The sequence below is a fragment of the Paralichthys olivaceus genome, chromosome 3 (assembly GCF_024713975.1).
Source record: "Paralichthys olivaceus isolate ysfri-2021 chromosome 3, ASM2471397v2, whole genome shotgun sequence".
NCBI classification, from domain to species: domain Eukaryota; kingdom Metazoa; phylum Chordata; class Actinopteri; order Pleuronectiformes; family Paralichthyidae; genus Paralichthys; species Paralichthys olivaceus.
Window position 1 is genome coordinate 16,836,849 of NC_091095.1, and position 14,727 is coordinate 16,851,575.

A 14,727-nucleotide genomic window follows, 5' to 3' on the forward strand; every position below is an offset into this window, starting at 1 on the left:
GAGAGAGAGAGAGAGAGAGAGAGAGAGAGAGAGAGAGAGAGAGAGAGAGAGAGAGAGAGAGAGAGAGAGAACAGAAATGGGTGTTTGCCAGAAATCCCCTCATGACCAAAAAGACTTCAGGGAATTTAACTACTTTTACCTCTCATCCAGAGGCAAATAATTCATAGAATTGTAAGTCCTATTTCTCTATGAACAGTTTGAGTGTTGAGTAATAATATTAAGTTGACATGATCTATAGATGACTGTGGATTTAAGTAAGAATCCTTCTCAAAAGAGAGGAAATTACATGCAAATATTAAACCTTTGTTCATGGATTGCTGGTCTAACTCTTCTTGAGCTATGACAACGTGATCATTGCTGCCAAAAACAAGGCATCCTCAATTTTGCCTAACCTTGGATGAATAATCTGAACAATCCTAAACTAGCACTAAAATGGCAGACTGCCTCACTTGCTGTCCAGGAACTCCATGATGGGCTGCAGGACGTTGTCAGCATCCTGCGCCACACTGCTGGCATTCCCTACGTTTGAAGTTCCCTTCACCTGGGCCAAGATGTCTCCCATCTGCTTCACGTTCTCCTCAATATGAGGCTGGAAACTGCAGAGAGGAAGTAGCAGAATATTGTAATGAAGTTGGCCTGGAGATAAATCACATTGATCTCAGAGGTAAGGTGATTGCGGTCCATGGATGTGAGTGTGTGTGAGTGAGTCTTTTACCTGACAGAAAAGACCCTGCTGAGATCATCCATTACATTGTTGAGCTTAACCTGCAGGTCCTTCAGGATATCGCTGGCCTCCACACACAGCTGACACACACACAGGGAAATACACACACACACACACGCAGAGAGAGAGGTCGTTGTAGTGTTTGGGAGGTAATATGTCACTAGCGGAAGGATTTGGATTAAAGATAGGGTTGGTAATCCTGGAAAAGCTAGCAAGATCAGGCTACACTTTGAAAGAAAGCAAACGATACACCCCACCCCTTCAAATCTGCTCTCTCGTCAAAGCTAAGCCGCCAAAACACATGAACGCTGCCTGAGAACTGCTAGAATCTGACTTTTCAGGGAGTCAGACATGAGAAATTACTTCAGTAGGCCCCAGCTTTGGTACCCATGAGGTTTACTGGCCCTGACAAGGTCACTGTTTATGCTGTAAAATACACACACACACACACACACACATTTTAGAAAAACTCACGTCTTTTCCACCCATCGCCTCAAACATTTTCTCCAGTTGAACTCTCAGCTGTTGGATGTTGTTGATTAGGATGCAGGGCTGAGGACAAGATGACACAAGTTTGTCTTTAACACCTCTGTTGAAAAAGATTTCAATGATCTATAAATAATGAAAGATAAATATCCTATATATTTATGACATATCTCTTTATGTTCTACATTTAGTTACTTGATTTTCAAGCAAGTAAAAGAAAGAGTTAAACTGAAATCTAATGTTTGTTTAGAGTTGGCTGAGCTGACTCCAGACGGGCTCATCAAGTGTTTGGCCACTCACCACTTTCTCCATGGTGACATAGTTGGCAAAACACTTAGAGATTATATCAGCATAGGACAGAAGAACATTGCTGATTGTCTAGAGAGGGAACATAAGAAAGAACAATTAGTCATCAGGGAATAGATGGCGTTATCTTTATCTAAATTGATATTTTTAATGTCTGTCTAGTATATTGATTGAATCACCTTGGCAAATCTCTTCATGTAGTGTCCTACAATCTGTGGATCTGGACACTCCAGCTTCCTGATGATCTCAAAGCTCTGGTTGAGCTGAGAAAACACATCCACCACTGAGCAGGAGAACAGAGCGTGTTCTGATGTGACCTGGAACTGTAGGGCAGAGAAGATGTGCAGGAAGATTAAAAACCAGGAAAAGAAAAAGGCGAGGCACATTAGATCCTGGGCACCTACGATCATATAAATGGACCATTAAACTGAATATCTTTCACAGTCAGTGTGTACAGATCCTCAAGCCCCCTGCAGTCCTGCCATCCGGTGACAGGTGACTCTCTCCTTGTAATTGGCTGCTGGTTTGTGCCTGGTCCCTAATTGGCTGGAGGTGAGTGTGAAGGTGCTCCTCCAGGGAGTCTGGGTAATGAGGTGAGGACAGCTTTCCTGCAGTCAAAACTCTGGAATGAGGCCATTAATTCACAATACCCTGCTGTCACAAGCTCGTCTCCACCGCAAGTCTTTAAACTTCCAAAGAATCTCTTTACACGATGAAGTGCTTCTGCTTAAACATCCACTCATCCCAAACACACAGGCTTTCTATTTCGAGACCACACCTGCGCTGTGGTGTGCGTGCCTTTCTCGCTGCGGCAGCCTTTGAAGCATGCAGAGTGAGCGGGAGGAGGCACCTTTGGCTGATAAGTTTGAGCATGACAGAGGAAGTACAAAGGATGGATTACAGTAATTCTGCCTGAGCAACAACAGCGACTCTGCATTTCAAGAGTGAAGGAGAGGAAGAGCTGCAAAACTTTTACCCCATCTTTTTTGTCTCGTTCCAGAGCACCGTGCAGAAAGTCTCGAGACACTTCCTCATTTTCATCCAGCCACTGGATGACAAATGGCTCAAACCACCTATGGAGTGCATAAAACAAAGCAGGAAGCGAAATGACACAGGGAAAAAAATATTAAATGCAGAGCTGAGCACATGGTCTAAAGCAGAGAGAGCAAGTCTAATCCATCCATCCATTCATTGATCCACCCATTGATCCATTCATCCATCCATCCATCCCCTACTACCTGGCAAATTATCATCACAATTGCAAACTTCCAAGATGGAAAGCATACCTGTTTTTTAAGGGAATGGGAAACAGCACTCTGATTGGTTCATTGCATGTTACGTCGGTAACACACCCATGAATAATGAAGAGGAGAGACACTGCTTTACATCAGGGGTGAAAGATCGAGGCCTTAGTCCTCTGTTCTTATATTCTGCTTTCAGAATGTCCTCAGTAGCTTGTGTGTGTGCATGAGGAGCTGCTACTCACGCAGGATATTCGGGCACTCTGCTCTTGAAGAAGGGCAGGTCTTTGCAGTACTCGTTGTACAGCCACTTGACCTTGAAGTGCAGGTTCATGTAATCTGCGCTCTTGCACAGGCGATTTTTTTCATGCTCTGAGAGAAAGATTAAAGCAGACAAATCCATGTTGAGTCAAAAGATCATTGGTCCCGGGTGTTCAAGCTGACTACTCCCATTTACCACAGGATGCTTAAAGAGGCGTCAGCCAAGATTCAAACCAATGAATAATTGAACAAATCAAATATCAATCAAATGTAAAATTTAGCACAACCCTTCAGGCCTTGCATTATTTTAAATAAAGTTTTTATTCAAAATGAAATGAATGAAAGCAGGAAATGTGGCTGCAAATAAATGCTTTATCATTAAATGCTTTATCATTACTTTACACGTTTAACTGATGAAAAATAGCTTTTCAATATATAGAATTCAATATCCTGCTCATCATAAGAACGCACAATAAATTAAGGTTCTTGTCAGCATTTCGGTTTAATTGAGAATTTGCAGACAATAAAATTGTGAGAACCACTGAGACCACTAAACTGTATATTACTGACAAAATATCATGAAATATGTTCAATACGTTTATGGATCAAGTAAAAAAAAGTCTGATGTGTTCAAAACTGCAGTGGTTCATGCTTATCGCATATTAGGATATAACTAATTGTGATTGTTTAATTACGATTTAATCTTCTGGACTCATTGTGAACACACAGAACAAATCAGTCATGATCTGACATATTTAAAACCAAACCACTGGAAACAGTCAAGTAACAGTATCCATCCAACTCAAATGCATTATATTGTCTTCTCTGTCTGTTTGGTCATGAGCGCAAATAGTGCTTGAAACACACACTGTTAGCGGTAACAATTCATCAGTGCTTTGTGTCATTTGAGACTTACAGTTTGAGACCTACACTTACCCTCCATTGCATATTTCATATCCTGAGCAAACAGGTTCCACATCACTTCTGCACTGATTTTACCCACGTTGAGCTCCTGGGGAAATCTTAATGGAGGAGGAACAGGAGATGGACTTAATGTATATGCACTTTAAAAGAGAAGGTGTATTAAACTCAGCAGAAAGATACAAGCCTGTAGCCAACTGTGGTTGTGCAGGTAATAGGAGAAGAGACAGAGTAAAGGGTAAAATTAAAAATGCCATTAAGAAGGAAATATGATTAAGTAGAGACATACTGGTTTAGGCAGGGGGTGTAAGAGTTCTTGTCCTCCTCTATAATGGAGACAATAAGTGTGATGAGTTTTGACCAGAAATCCAGGTTCTTGATGCTCGGTCCCTGCTCCTCTGGAGGGACAGCACCCTGCTTGGCCTGGAATCGCAAACACAAACATTTTAATAGGACTTTTGCCTGCTGCTCACTTTACCTAAAATATGACAAGAAAATGGCAACAACTATAAACGTGCATACTCTGCAGATAATTGTATTCTTCTCAAGCAATGCATTTTTATTCAAACTATTTTTGGACCAATTTTCTCATCAAAAGAATAAACGTTTTAAGCCACACTGCACACAAACCTCTAGTAGCATGCTTGTGTGCCAAATATAGAGCAGCATTATGTATCACTGAGTCTAACATGCACTCATGTTTATTTCATTTTATTTACTTGTGGTGAGTACACAAAATCCTGCATGTCCACTTTTGGGGGACCCAGCTTATGTTGCTCAAGCTGCATAAAACCCTTCCGAGCGATTTCTTTGAAAGAGCTGAAGATGCGCAGGAGGTTTAAAAAAGGAAAAACTAAGCTGAGCACTGCAGGAAATGAAGAGTGAAGAATGATCTTGCAGAGATTTCGACAAAATATAGCAACATCCCGCAGGATGAAATGTTTTATTCAAAGGGAAAAAATGCTTATTTTAAATTCACAAGGGAGTCTGAATGGGGCTGGTGCTTTAATGAGGACTCGGAGCAACTTCTAGAAATCCCACTTGAAATCTGGTGCAGGGTGATGGATGGAGGAGCCTGGCCTACTCAGACAGAGAGGATGATGGAACTTCTCCACACAACAAAGTACATGCATGCACACACACCCGTGAGGGTATTGCAGAAATCAAGCACTGATGATGGACTTAAAACATTAAAAAAAGTATTTTGTGCAAGAAATATTTTATCAAGCAATTTGATTAGTCAAGGAGCAGTCAGGGCTCCTCAGCTTATTATAATTTATGAAGAGTTTGAAATGATTACTAAGTCAAGTGAGTTTGGTGATGGGCAGTGATTATCCTGATGTATACTTCTTAGAATGAATACAATTACAGTTAATGAAAAAGAAAGGGGAATCAATCAAAGGATATTTGCAACAAAAAATAAAAAGCTGATTCCAACTTTGTTGAGCAGGGTGGCACTACGAGCTACCAGAAACTGACAATGTAAACAGGTTGACCACGACCATGATCAAAACAATCAGGGGCAGAGACATGAGCTACACTTCTTACTGTGTATTATTAACTGTAAAAAAGGACCAACCAAAATAGAGCACAATATTTATGTGGGAAAAACACTAATAATACCAAACATAGGACAACACATTAAAATATACTGAGCACCCTGAAAAAAGTATTTTCATCAGTTCATCACTTTTTTAAATGGTTTGTTTCAAATATTTTTTTCATTATAACAGTGTCTCTCATTTTCATTTTCACACACCACACACTGGTAAACTTGCATGACCTTTGGCAAGCTACACTTAATTATGGTGATGGTAACAAATATCCATCCTTTCATTAGTTGTTTTCTTAGGTTCATGGGGAGTTAGAGCCAATCCCATCTGAGAAATGGCGAGGGGCGGGGTACAACCTGGACACGTCGCCACTGTGTTGCAGGGTCAACATATAAGAAAACCCATGCAGACATGGGGAGAAGATATAAACTCTCAAACCAAGAACCTATTTTTTTAATTTTTGGGAGAGAGCGAGAGAGAAACATTCTTACCGGGTCGGTCTGATACTCGCGGCTGTAGAGCTCATGACAGTTATTGAAGATGTACTCGTAGGTGGAGTTGAGACATGCTTTGACACAGTCCTTCACTACCTGACTGGCCCTGGGCGGAGACTGAAGTTCTTGGACCTGAACACACACAGACAGAGAGAGAGATAAAGTGAAAACTAGAGTGACCATACAAAGACTTCTGTTTGACATATGTGCGTCCTGTCATCACCTATTTGAGCTGCATCTACTTAACATTGAATTGTTTGTAGACAGCTGTGTGTCTAATATTGGTGTGTTGTCAATTCGGCTTTGTATTCATTAACTTTTTTGAGTAAGGCTCAGAGACAAAAAAGGAGAAAATGGATGAACTGGTTCACATCGTTATTACAATTTTTTTGGCACTGTAGGATCACCATGGTATTACAATCAGCAAAATGAACGTCCTTGTCATCCAAATATTATATCGACAGAGGTGAAGACTAAGTAGCCCTGCAATCTGTTGTGCTTTTCTTCTTATTCTTCTTTAATGTTTAATTCTGTGTCAACTTCTGGAAATTGGTCAGAAAGTTTGACATTTTTGTACATTTGTGAAGAAAGGAAATATCATTGTTGAAATTTTATTTTAGATTAAGGGTTAAAATTCATGAAACAATTTGGAGGAAGAAGAACACATTGAGCAACATTGCAGTTTAATGGATAGGCTGTATTTATGAAACACAGTGGGAAAGAAAAAGTCTCTGAAGGAAGGTGGAAGCTGTACCTTCATTCTGAAGAAGGTGATACTGGTGAGAAGGTCCACTGTGGACTTGAGGTCCTGCAGCCTCTCAGGACTGCTGGCTGGGAAGTTATTCTGCAGAGTCAAAAAAAAAAAACAGTGAGCTACAACAGACAATATCACATCCATGTTTGTCCGCTGTTTTTTTGTGTTCATGGACAAGATCCAGCACAGCCACACAATTTCCACTGCCACAGACTCCTCACAGTGTATCCTGAATGTGTCTATGCATGTTTGAGAGGAGCTGTCACTTGAATTAACACATCCGCCTGCTCTGTGTGAGTGTCTTCTCATATAGATATAAGGGAAGCATCACAGACATTAAAGAAGAAAAGACATGAGGGAAAACAGTGAGATGGAGTTTCTTACTCTGTACATGGACAGGTCGATCCTCAGAGAGTTGTGCAGCTGATCTAGAAGTTTGACAAACCGCTCTTTCTGTGGGTATTACAACACATATGAAAACAGAATTTAACATTGACATCCACTCCATGCCTGTTTTTTAAAATTAAGATCCATGAATTATCCACTGAAAAATCTACGAAAAAGTTGATCTCAGTGTCAAAGGAAGGGGGAAAAAACTCCTGGATCTGCCCCAAAATGTGACAGGTTCAACCCTGACCTATATCACATCCTCCCACCAAGTTTCATTGTAATCCGTTCATTAGTTCTTGCGTAATGTTGCTCAATAACAAATAGATTCCAAGGACAACATTACCTTTGTGGTGGAGGTACATTTTCAGTGCACACAGAATTTATTGCGATGTGGCTTTCGGATAAATTCAGCAGTACGTTTTAGAACATTCTGACACCAGGTGAATTTATAGATTCTGCTTTGCAGTGACTCACCCCGAAGTTAGAAGCAGCAAAGCGGTCGGAGGCAGAGACGTTGTTAGTTGCCTGGGTGGTGTGGGCATAGTAGGCATTGATGTTAGCCAGCAGGGTGCTCATTACTGCAGGCACACCTGGGCACATGTACTTGGATGACAGACAGGCAAAGTGGCTGCAAATGAGGGAAAGACATGTAAACAAACACTGGTTACCAACAGCTTACTGAGAGCCTGATGCACGAGAACAATCGACGCTGCATGGAATCCACCACTAAACAGTAACGTACGTCATCGCCTGGTAGATGGACTCCACTCCGTAACGCATGGCGAACTCATCTACAATCTCCTGGGGGGTCTCCTCGAAGTAAACTTTCCATGCATCATCCCCTTTGGCATCAGGGATCTTTACCACACCGTTGTTCTGCAGGTCTGTCATATAGTGGAAGAGGTTCTGCAGGGAGGAGGTAGCATAGTAAGGGGAAGAATTGAAGGAGGTGTGTGGAAGATTAGAGGGAGAAGAGCTGAGCCTCTGTTTGAATCAAAGCTTGCATATGTCATTGTACAAAAACGAAGCAGGTTTCAACCTCTCGACCTATTAATCTTCAAACGGCTGCGCTACGTTAAACTGCATTATGAGGCCAACACGAGGTGCTGTCTTGGCTGCTCAGCCGTGAAGCATTGTGCAGCAGTAAAACATAAAGAGTTGGCTTTGTGGTTTATGGCCACTTATGTGCAGCAATAACAGTGGTCATTTGTCGGTTAAGGTTCAGCTAATGTGCTCTGTTGAGTAATGGGCCCAGTAATGATTCCATACAAGACTGTGATTGGTTCACAGTCAATCAGTAGCTCTCTGTACAGTGTTGAGCAGATTAGAAATATGTCTGATGTCTTTGTTTTTAGAAAAGGTCTTTACCTTACTAGAGCAAAGCATAGTTCGTTATGTATTAACTTATATTTCATTTAGAAAGGATCCATTATGGAAGGGAACATCTGTCAAACTGTTTGGCAGAGCTCATGAGAGGACTTGGCTCAGAGACACGCACACCATTGAAAAATATTCCTGCATTCATACGTTATATCTTTTCCATTTTAAAACCCAGTCATCTCTGTGTCCAGTGCAAAGCTTCACATATAATACAGAAATAAAGAAAGACTGTTGTTACAGCAACAGTGAAGTGAGTGCTGCCTGTTCATTGCAAATTGAGCTTTCTGAGTAAAAGCACGGCAATAAGTCTCAGCAGAGGGAAACATCTTTAAAACATCAACCTATTTTAGTGTTCTAAAGTTTTTGACATTGAAAATACTACTTGTTTGTTAGTTTAAACTTTAACAAATTATTTGTCTTTATTCTGCAAAATATTGTCTAGTGGTGGAGGAATATATTTGTTTCCAAAGACTTAGCAGTGGCATAAAATAGACGGTCTCACAAAATCACAACTCTTGAATAGATTCCAGTTTGTTCAAACGTACAAACACACACTGAACTTACTTCATGCAAACAGGTGTACTGAACGTGATACGGGGCGACCGTCTCCTCTCCTTTGATTTCTACATTAATGTGCATGCGGATGGCTCCAGATACAGCTGATTTGTCTGTACGCTTGTCTGTGAAGAGCACAACACACACAGCAACACGGTTACCAAACTCACTCGCTGAAAAACAATCAATCAGAGATGTTGAATGACTTTTCTAACTGTAAAGTCAAGAGATTATTGCAGGAAGTATAAATGATGCGGATTATAAATATAACTGACCGAGATTGTACCAGACATCCATCTCTCCGCTCAGAGTTCGGACCTCGATGATGGTTTGACCGAGGAAGTCATCAGACTCTCGCTTGAACTTCTGCTTCACACGTGACTTGATGTCGTCGTCCTCATCCCACACGCGTACCTTGATACGATCTGAGGAGTTGTGACACTCGCTGCACAGACAGAACCAGAGAATCAGCAACACTTTTCACTTGAATATGAAAATGTAAACAAAACAACTGGCCTTAAACTGATCCGAATCAATTTTCTTTTATCAACATAAAGGAGATAAAGGCGTTTAATTCTGACACTAACTAGAATTAACTCAAGAACTTGAAGAAAATAAGTCAACAAAATAATAATCAACAACACTGATAACTGAATAATGATTAGGGTTATGTTGCACAAGTAAAAAGCCAAACCTTTGCTTTATACAGCCTCTTTCTTTTATGTATTTGTAAGTGGAATGTCTGCCTTTTTTGGCCAAATTAAGCAATTTGGAGACATCACCCTGAGCACTGAGAAATTGTGATGAGCATTTTCCACTAAAATCGGACAGTTACTGGCTTAACGAGAAAATTAGTGGAAGAAATATTATATTGCCTGCATGAAGATTAATTACAAATAAAGCCTATAGCTACTACAAATGTGACACATTTTTCCAGGAAGTCTCAACTCACAAATTAAATGTCTCCTCCCAGACAGGGTTGAGGTTTCCGTAGATGGTCTTGGTCCTCTTTTTGGTCTTTCCCACCTGGACAGTGACATAAGGATCACTGGAACCAGTTTTATCCTTTGCTTGTAGACCCTGAGCACACAACACTACGAAGAAAGAACAAACAAACAAACTGGTCAGCCACACTGTTACACAGTCAACCAGTAAACCACACTGTGTGTCCTGGTATTTCTATCTTTGTGAGGACCAGTGTCATAGTAGATTAGATCAGCAGAGTGAGGACATTTTAGCTGGTCTGCACTTTCAGACCAAGCTTCAAAGTGCTGAGTGTTCAGACGTCAGAGGTTTTGGTTTATATGCACTGTACTTTTGTGTTTTATTAACAGAGGTGAAATAACAGTATTTTAAATGTGTTTCGATCAAGTTAACTAAAAATGAAATTTGTTGTAAATAAATAAAGCAAAAATCCTTATTAGAGCATAAATTATATTTAGTTTCATCAGACCACTCACATTTGAAATGTTTACTGCAGTGGCAGGACATGTTAGTGTTTGGCGTCTATAGGCTTGGACTTCCTCACTCAGCCCAGATATGATTACACATGATGCATATGATACAATGGGAGCATTCAGAGCCTACGAGTGGATGCTGGGGTGGTGGAGGGGCTCAATCGATCAGCACCAATACTGGTGCAGCAGCAGTGTGGGGCAAGCAAAGGGGGTGATGGGAATTCTTTGCCGGAGAGTGGGGTATGTCACGTGAACGCAGCAGCGCAGCTAATGCTGGCTGCCTGAACTAGCTCTCGCAAGCATCGCTCCATTTGTGATGGTTAAGGTTAGGGGCAAGAGAATGCATTATGCCAATGAGTGTCCTCACAAATGTAGAAGTACAAGTACGCGTGTAAGTGTGTGTTCTGATGGAAACAGATGACTCTTAACTCATCTGACCTTCTGCTCTATTGCCCCATAAACGCCTCCTGTGCTCTCTTCATGCAGATGGCAGCTCGTCTCATTTCATAGACACAAACGCTCGACATGCTCTGTCTCCTCTGACTTTAATGCTGACAACGTCTGCCAGCTCCCTTCAAACCCACAGTAATGTACTGAAAATAACCCCCCCTCACCTGTGATGCTGATCTTGGCCGACCATTTGGAGGTGCCATCGAGAACGCTCTGTTTGATCTGCTTCATTTGGGTGACGTGGGTGGACTTGAGGACGGTGAACACTTCCTGAATGAGTTCAAAAATCTCTGGTTTGTTCCTCTCACGGATCTTCATGCGGTCCTTGAGGACCATGATGATGTTCTGGGTTCGGTCCTCTGCACCATGTTTGGAGCTCTTCTCAGCCGCCCCTGATCAGTGGAACAATTAAGAAAAGGATCTAAATGTAAAGGCATATAGAAATGACTTTCTATTTATTATTATTTTCCATACTATGACAGAAAGTAGAGAAGAGTATTGCCTGGAGGACAGCATTTTACAACATATTTAAAAAATTGCCAAGGAAATTTAAACAGCAGAGAAGAACTGCAGATGATATTATATTTCATGAATGAGGGCAACACACATTTGCAGAGCGCATAGACTGCTGTGCGAAAGAGAAATGGAAACGAGAGGTGGATGTCAACAAAAGATAAATGACTTTTAATATCCTCTCAAGAAAACAATGAAAATAAAAAAGTGGGCGTGAGGGGAGAAGGAAGAGGAGGTTGACACTGACAAAGACAGATAGGGGGAAAAAGACGCTCATGGATACTTTGGTCTTATTAATAAAAAGCAGCACTGATGCAGAATTAAGTCTGTAAATGGTTGTTCAGCTCCTGTAAAAGTGTTACGTTGTATTTTAGCATCCGTGCAACACGCCATGATTAAAACGACTTTTTAGCTTAATATCACAGAACATAACTAGATATTCTTACCAATTCCAAAATATAATCTTTTAATTCTTGGCTCCTTTACACATCACACAAATTGATGTAAATAAACAAAACAATAATTCTATTAAAGTTCAAATAATGTTTCCTTTTTGAAATTCAATGTATAAGACTTCATACATACAGATATGTACACATCTTTTACTATACTACAGCATCATAAATGAGTTATGTAGATGCACATAAACATTCGCCACTGATTGCTAAATTTAAATGACATCATCATATTTCAGTCTCTCTTTCCAATGTTTTAGGAGCTAAAATTATAATAATAATGTTTTCCATCATGTCTCTTACTTTGCAGACAGTCAGCGTTGAGTAGATCTTGACACTTTTCGTGACATTTGACTCCACACTCAGTACAGCGCATGCCCTGGCGAGCGATACCCCACAGCAGCCCCTCGCACTCGTAGCAGTAAGTCGGAGTGGTGGCGGTCCACACCTCAAAATTATGTGGGGTGGTGCAGGAGATGGGATATATGAGGGCCTGAAGAGTCTTCTTATAGACATGACACTTCTACAAGGTTACAGAGGAAGAAGAGAAGAGGAGTTAAAAGCCTTTCAGCATGATGTGATATGTTTCCATCTAATAGCGTAAAGTGGGCACTGACCAGTTCTTCATTATGGAGGGTGCTGGACGTCAGGGCTGAGGTGATGCCTGCTTTCCTGGAGTTCTGAACCAAAGACTGAGTGACGGTAGAAAGAAGATGTCCGTTAGTTACAACAAAGTAGAGGTGACAGCGGAAGAATTTAAAGTGCCTCCTTTTTTAATAGCAACCATGAGACATGAAAACTAGTATACTGTCAATGTAAGTGTTCCTAAAACAAATGGTAAGTGTATTACTCACCATGGCCTGAGGCAGAACGTGATGGTGGGAGAAAGAAGGGAGAGATTTGATATTAGAAAAAAGAAAAGAGTACAGGAGACATTTCCACAGATTAAAAATGCAAAAGTGATGATGAGAAACAGACACATTTATTGTGCGTTTGATATATGTCATGTAAACAAAATGTGATCACTGCTCATACAACCAGGACCCCACCCTGTCTGATCAGTTACTTGAATCAACACATGGGTGTGTGTATGTATAAAAGGAAGGAAGCGAAACGTAGGTGCAAATGCTCGAAAGATTCTGTCACAGCGTAGTGGCTGTTACATGATTTAATAATGAGATAATGACTTGTTTGCTGTAATCATAGGCTCTGGTGTGAATGAGAAAATGGCACATTGAGCTTTTTCCCAGAAGTTAATAAAAACGATCTAAACTGCCATCATGTTTCCATGTTAGCCTCAACCACACAAAGTGTTGTTGGTTTGCCTGACATTTTTCTTTTTTTTTCTTGCCAAGATTGAGATGAGAAGATAAAAGCCAGTGCTGCAAATATAACAAGAGCCAGGAAATGGGAGAATGTATGTACCAGTCCCTCTAAATTATGCTTCATGTCTGTTTTTCTGTCTGTTAGCAGGGTTACACAAACACTAATAGACTGATTTGACTGAAAGGTGGGATATGGGCCAAGGTAGAACCTTTGGAACATGTCTGATTTAGTAAGGTCAGGGGTTAGGTTCTCTGAATTGGGGTCTTATCCTGGATTTTTTTAACCACTAGCCAGACATTCTTGTCAATTTGTCAAAGCACATTTGTAGCACTCATGTCTATCAGTGTGGGTAATTTGATGTAGCTTGACTGACTTTAATGGGACTGTTGAGCTTTGGCAGAGGTGTGCAGACCACTGAGTGCTATTCTACTCAGTACATGTATTCTATTTGTTTAATCTCTACAAAAGCCAATATATAAAACTGAGCACTGAAGTTGTGGTTTTATGGCTCTTGTGTGGCTCTGGATATGACTACAGATATGATAATGGTTGTGATCTTCTCTTCAAACTTCCAATAAAAAAGAGAATAAGAGAAGTTCCCAAAGTGCCAAAGTTTTTATCATCATAAATATCATTTAGTTGACGCTTTTATCCAAAGCAACTTGCAGTTAGTGCATTCCACATCAATGAGGGGTTCAACATCTTGTCCAAGGACACTTAGGCACAAGGTGGGATTCAAGCTCTACCCCTCAGCCACAGCTGCTCTACCTTTTAAGGTTTTCTTGTACTCAATTACTAGTACAGACGAGTTACAGGTTCCTCAAGTGGATTCATGTTTTTCACAGTCGAACCACGAATGAGTCACTGGCATGGGGTTATGAAAAGGTCTGTTATATGAGAGTATCGAACAGACATCAGTGTCTGCAAGTGGAAACCTCTGGCCTCTCCAATGGCCCCTCAGCCCTGCGGCTTGCCCTGTCACGCTGTAACTGCACGGAAATGTATCATCTGTAGCCACAGAGGATGAGGTGTCGTAGACTGACACAAATGGAGGAGGAAAGTGCAGGAGAATAGAGCAACGGAGAGATAAGATGACATAAAGAAAGCAGAGAATCAGATGAAAAGCACAGGAGGAGCTAGAGTAGACGAAAGCACTGACTGCTGAGCTGAGTAATAGATGGACTGCGGAGATGTGAGACACTTAGTCAGGGAACTATAAAGAGATTAGCACAGAAACTCACCAGATCTCTGACCAGAGGCATAGCTTTCCTCTTCCTGAGGTCTGGCATGCTGTCGATGCTGTACAGAGCACCGCCCATCCTGGAAACAAAACACGTACAGAACAACGTTCAGCATCCCGCATTTTGAGTTGCAACAGTTGTTAAACTACAACGTGGACATGACAGTTCAATTTGACAGTAAATGCATTCAGACATTATGGCCACAGGCTTGGCAGGTAAG

The 14,727-nt window shown here is 41.0% G+C and overlaps 1 protein-coding gene across 1 annotated transcript in view; it reads right to left on the reverse strand.

Moving 5' to 3' along the window:
* Positions 1–14,727, reverse strand: part of unc13a (unc-13 homolog A (C. elegans)) — a 43,487-nt gene that overhangs the window by 11,940 nt on the left and 16,820 nt on the right. Inside the window, exons 13-33 of the mRNA XM_069522254.1 lie at positions 14,508–14,586; positions 12,558–12,632; positions 12,244–12,463; positions 11,137–11,364; positions 10,018–10,159; positions 9,341–9,510; positions 9,075–9,190; positions 7,873–8,036; positions 7,605–7,758; positions 7,125–7,193; positions 6,741–6,830; positions 5,984–6,118; positions 4,229–4,362; positions 3,955–4,040; positions 3,003–3,129; positions 2,493–2,589; positions 1,696–1,839; positions 1,511–1,588; positions 1,199–1,276; positions 716–804; positions 450–596 (exon numbers count right to left, since the gene is read on the reverse strand). Coding sequence (XP_069378355.1) covers positions 450–596; positions 716–804; positions 1,199–1,276; positions 1,511–1,588; positions 1,696–1,839; positions 2,493–2,589; positions 3,003–3,129; positions 3,955–4,040; positions 4,229–4,362; positions 5,984–6,118; positions 6,741–6,830; positions 7,125–7,193; positions 7,605–7,758; positions 7,873–8,036; positions 9,075–9,190; positions 9,341–9,510; positions 10,018–10,159; positions 11,137–11,364; positions 12,244–12,463; positions 12,558–12,632; positions 14,508–14,586 — 2,622 coding nt within the window. The remainder of the gene's footprint in view (positions 1–449; positions 597–715; positions 805–1,198; positions 1,277–1,510; positions 1,589–1,695; positions 1,840–2,492; positions 2,590–3,002; positions 3,130–3,954; positions 4,041–4,228; positions 4,363–5,983; positions 6,119–6,740; positions 6,831–7,124; positions 7,194–7,604; positions 7,759–7,872; positions 8,037–9,074; positions 9,191–9,340; positions 9,511–10,017; positions 10,160–11,136; positions 11,365–12,243; positions 12,464–12,557; positions 12,633–14,507; positions 14,587–14,727) is intronic.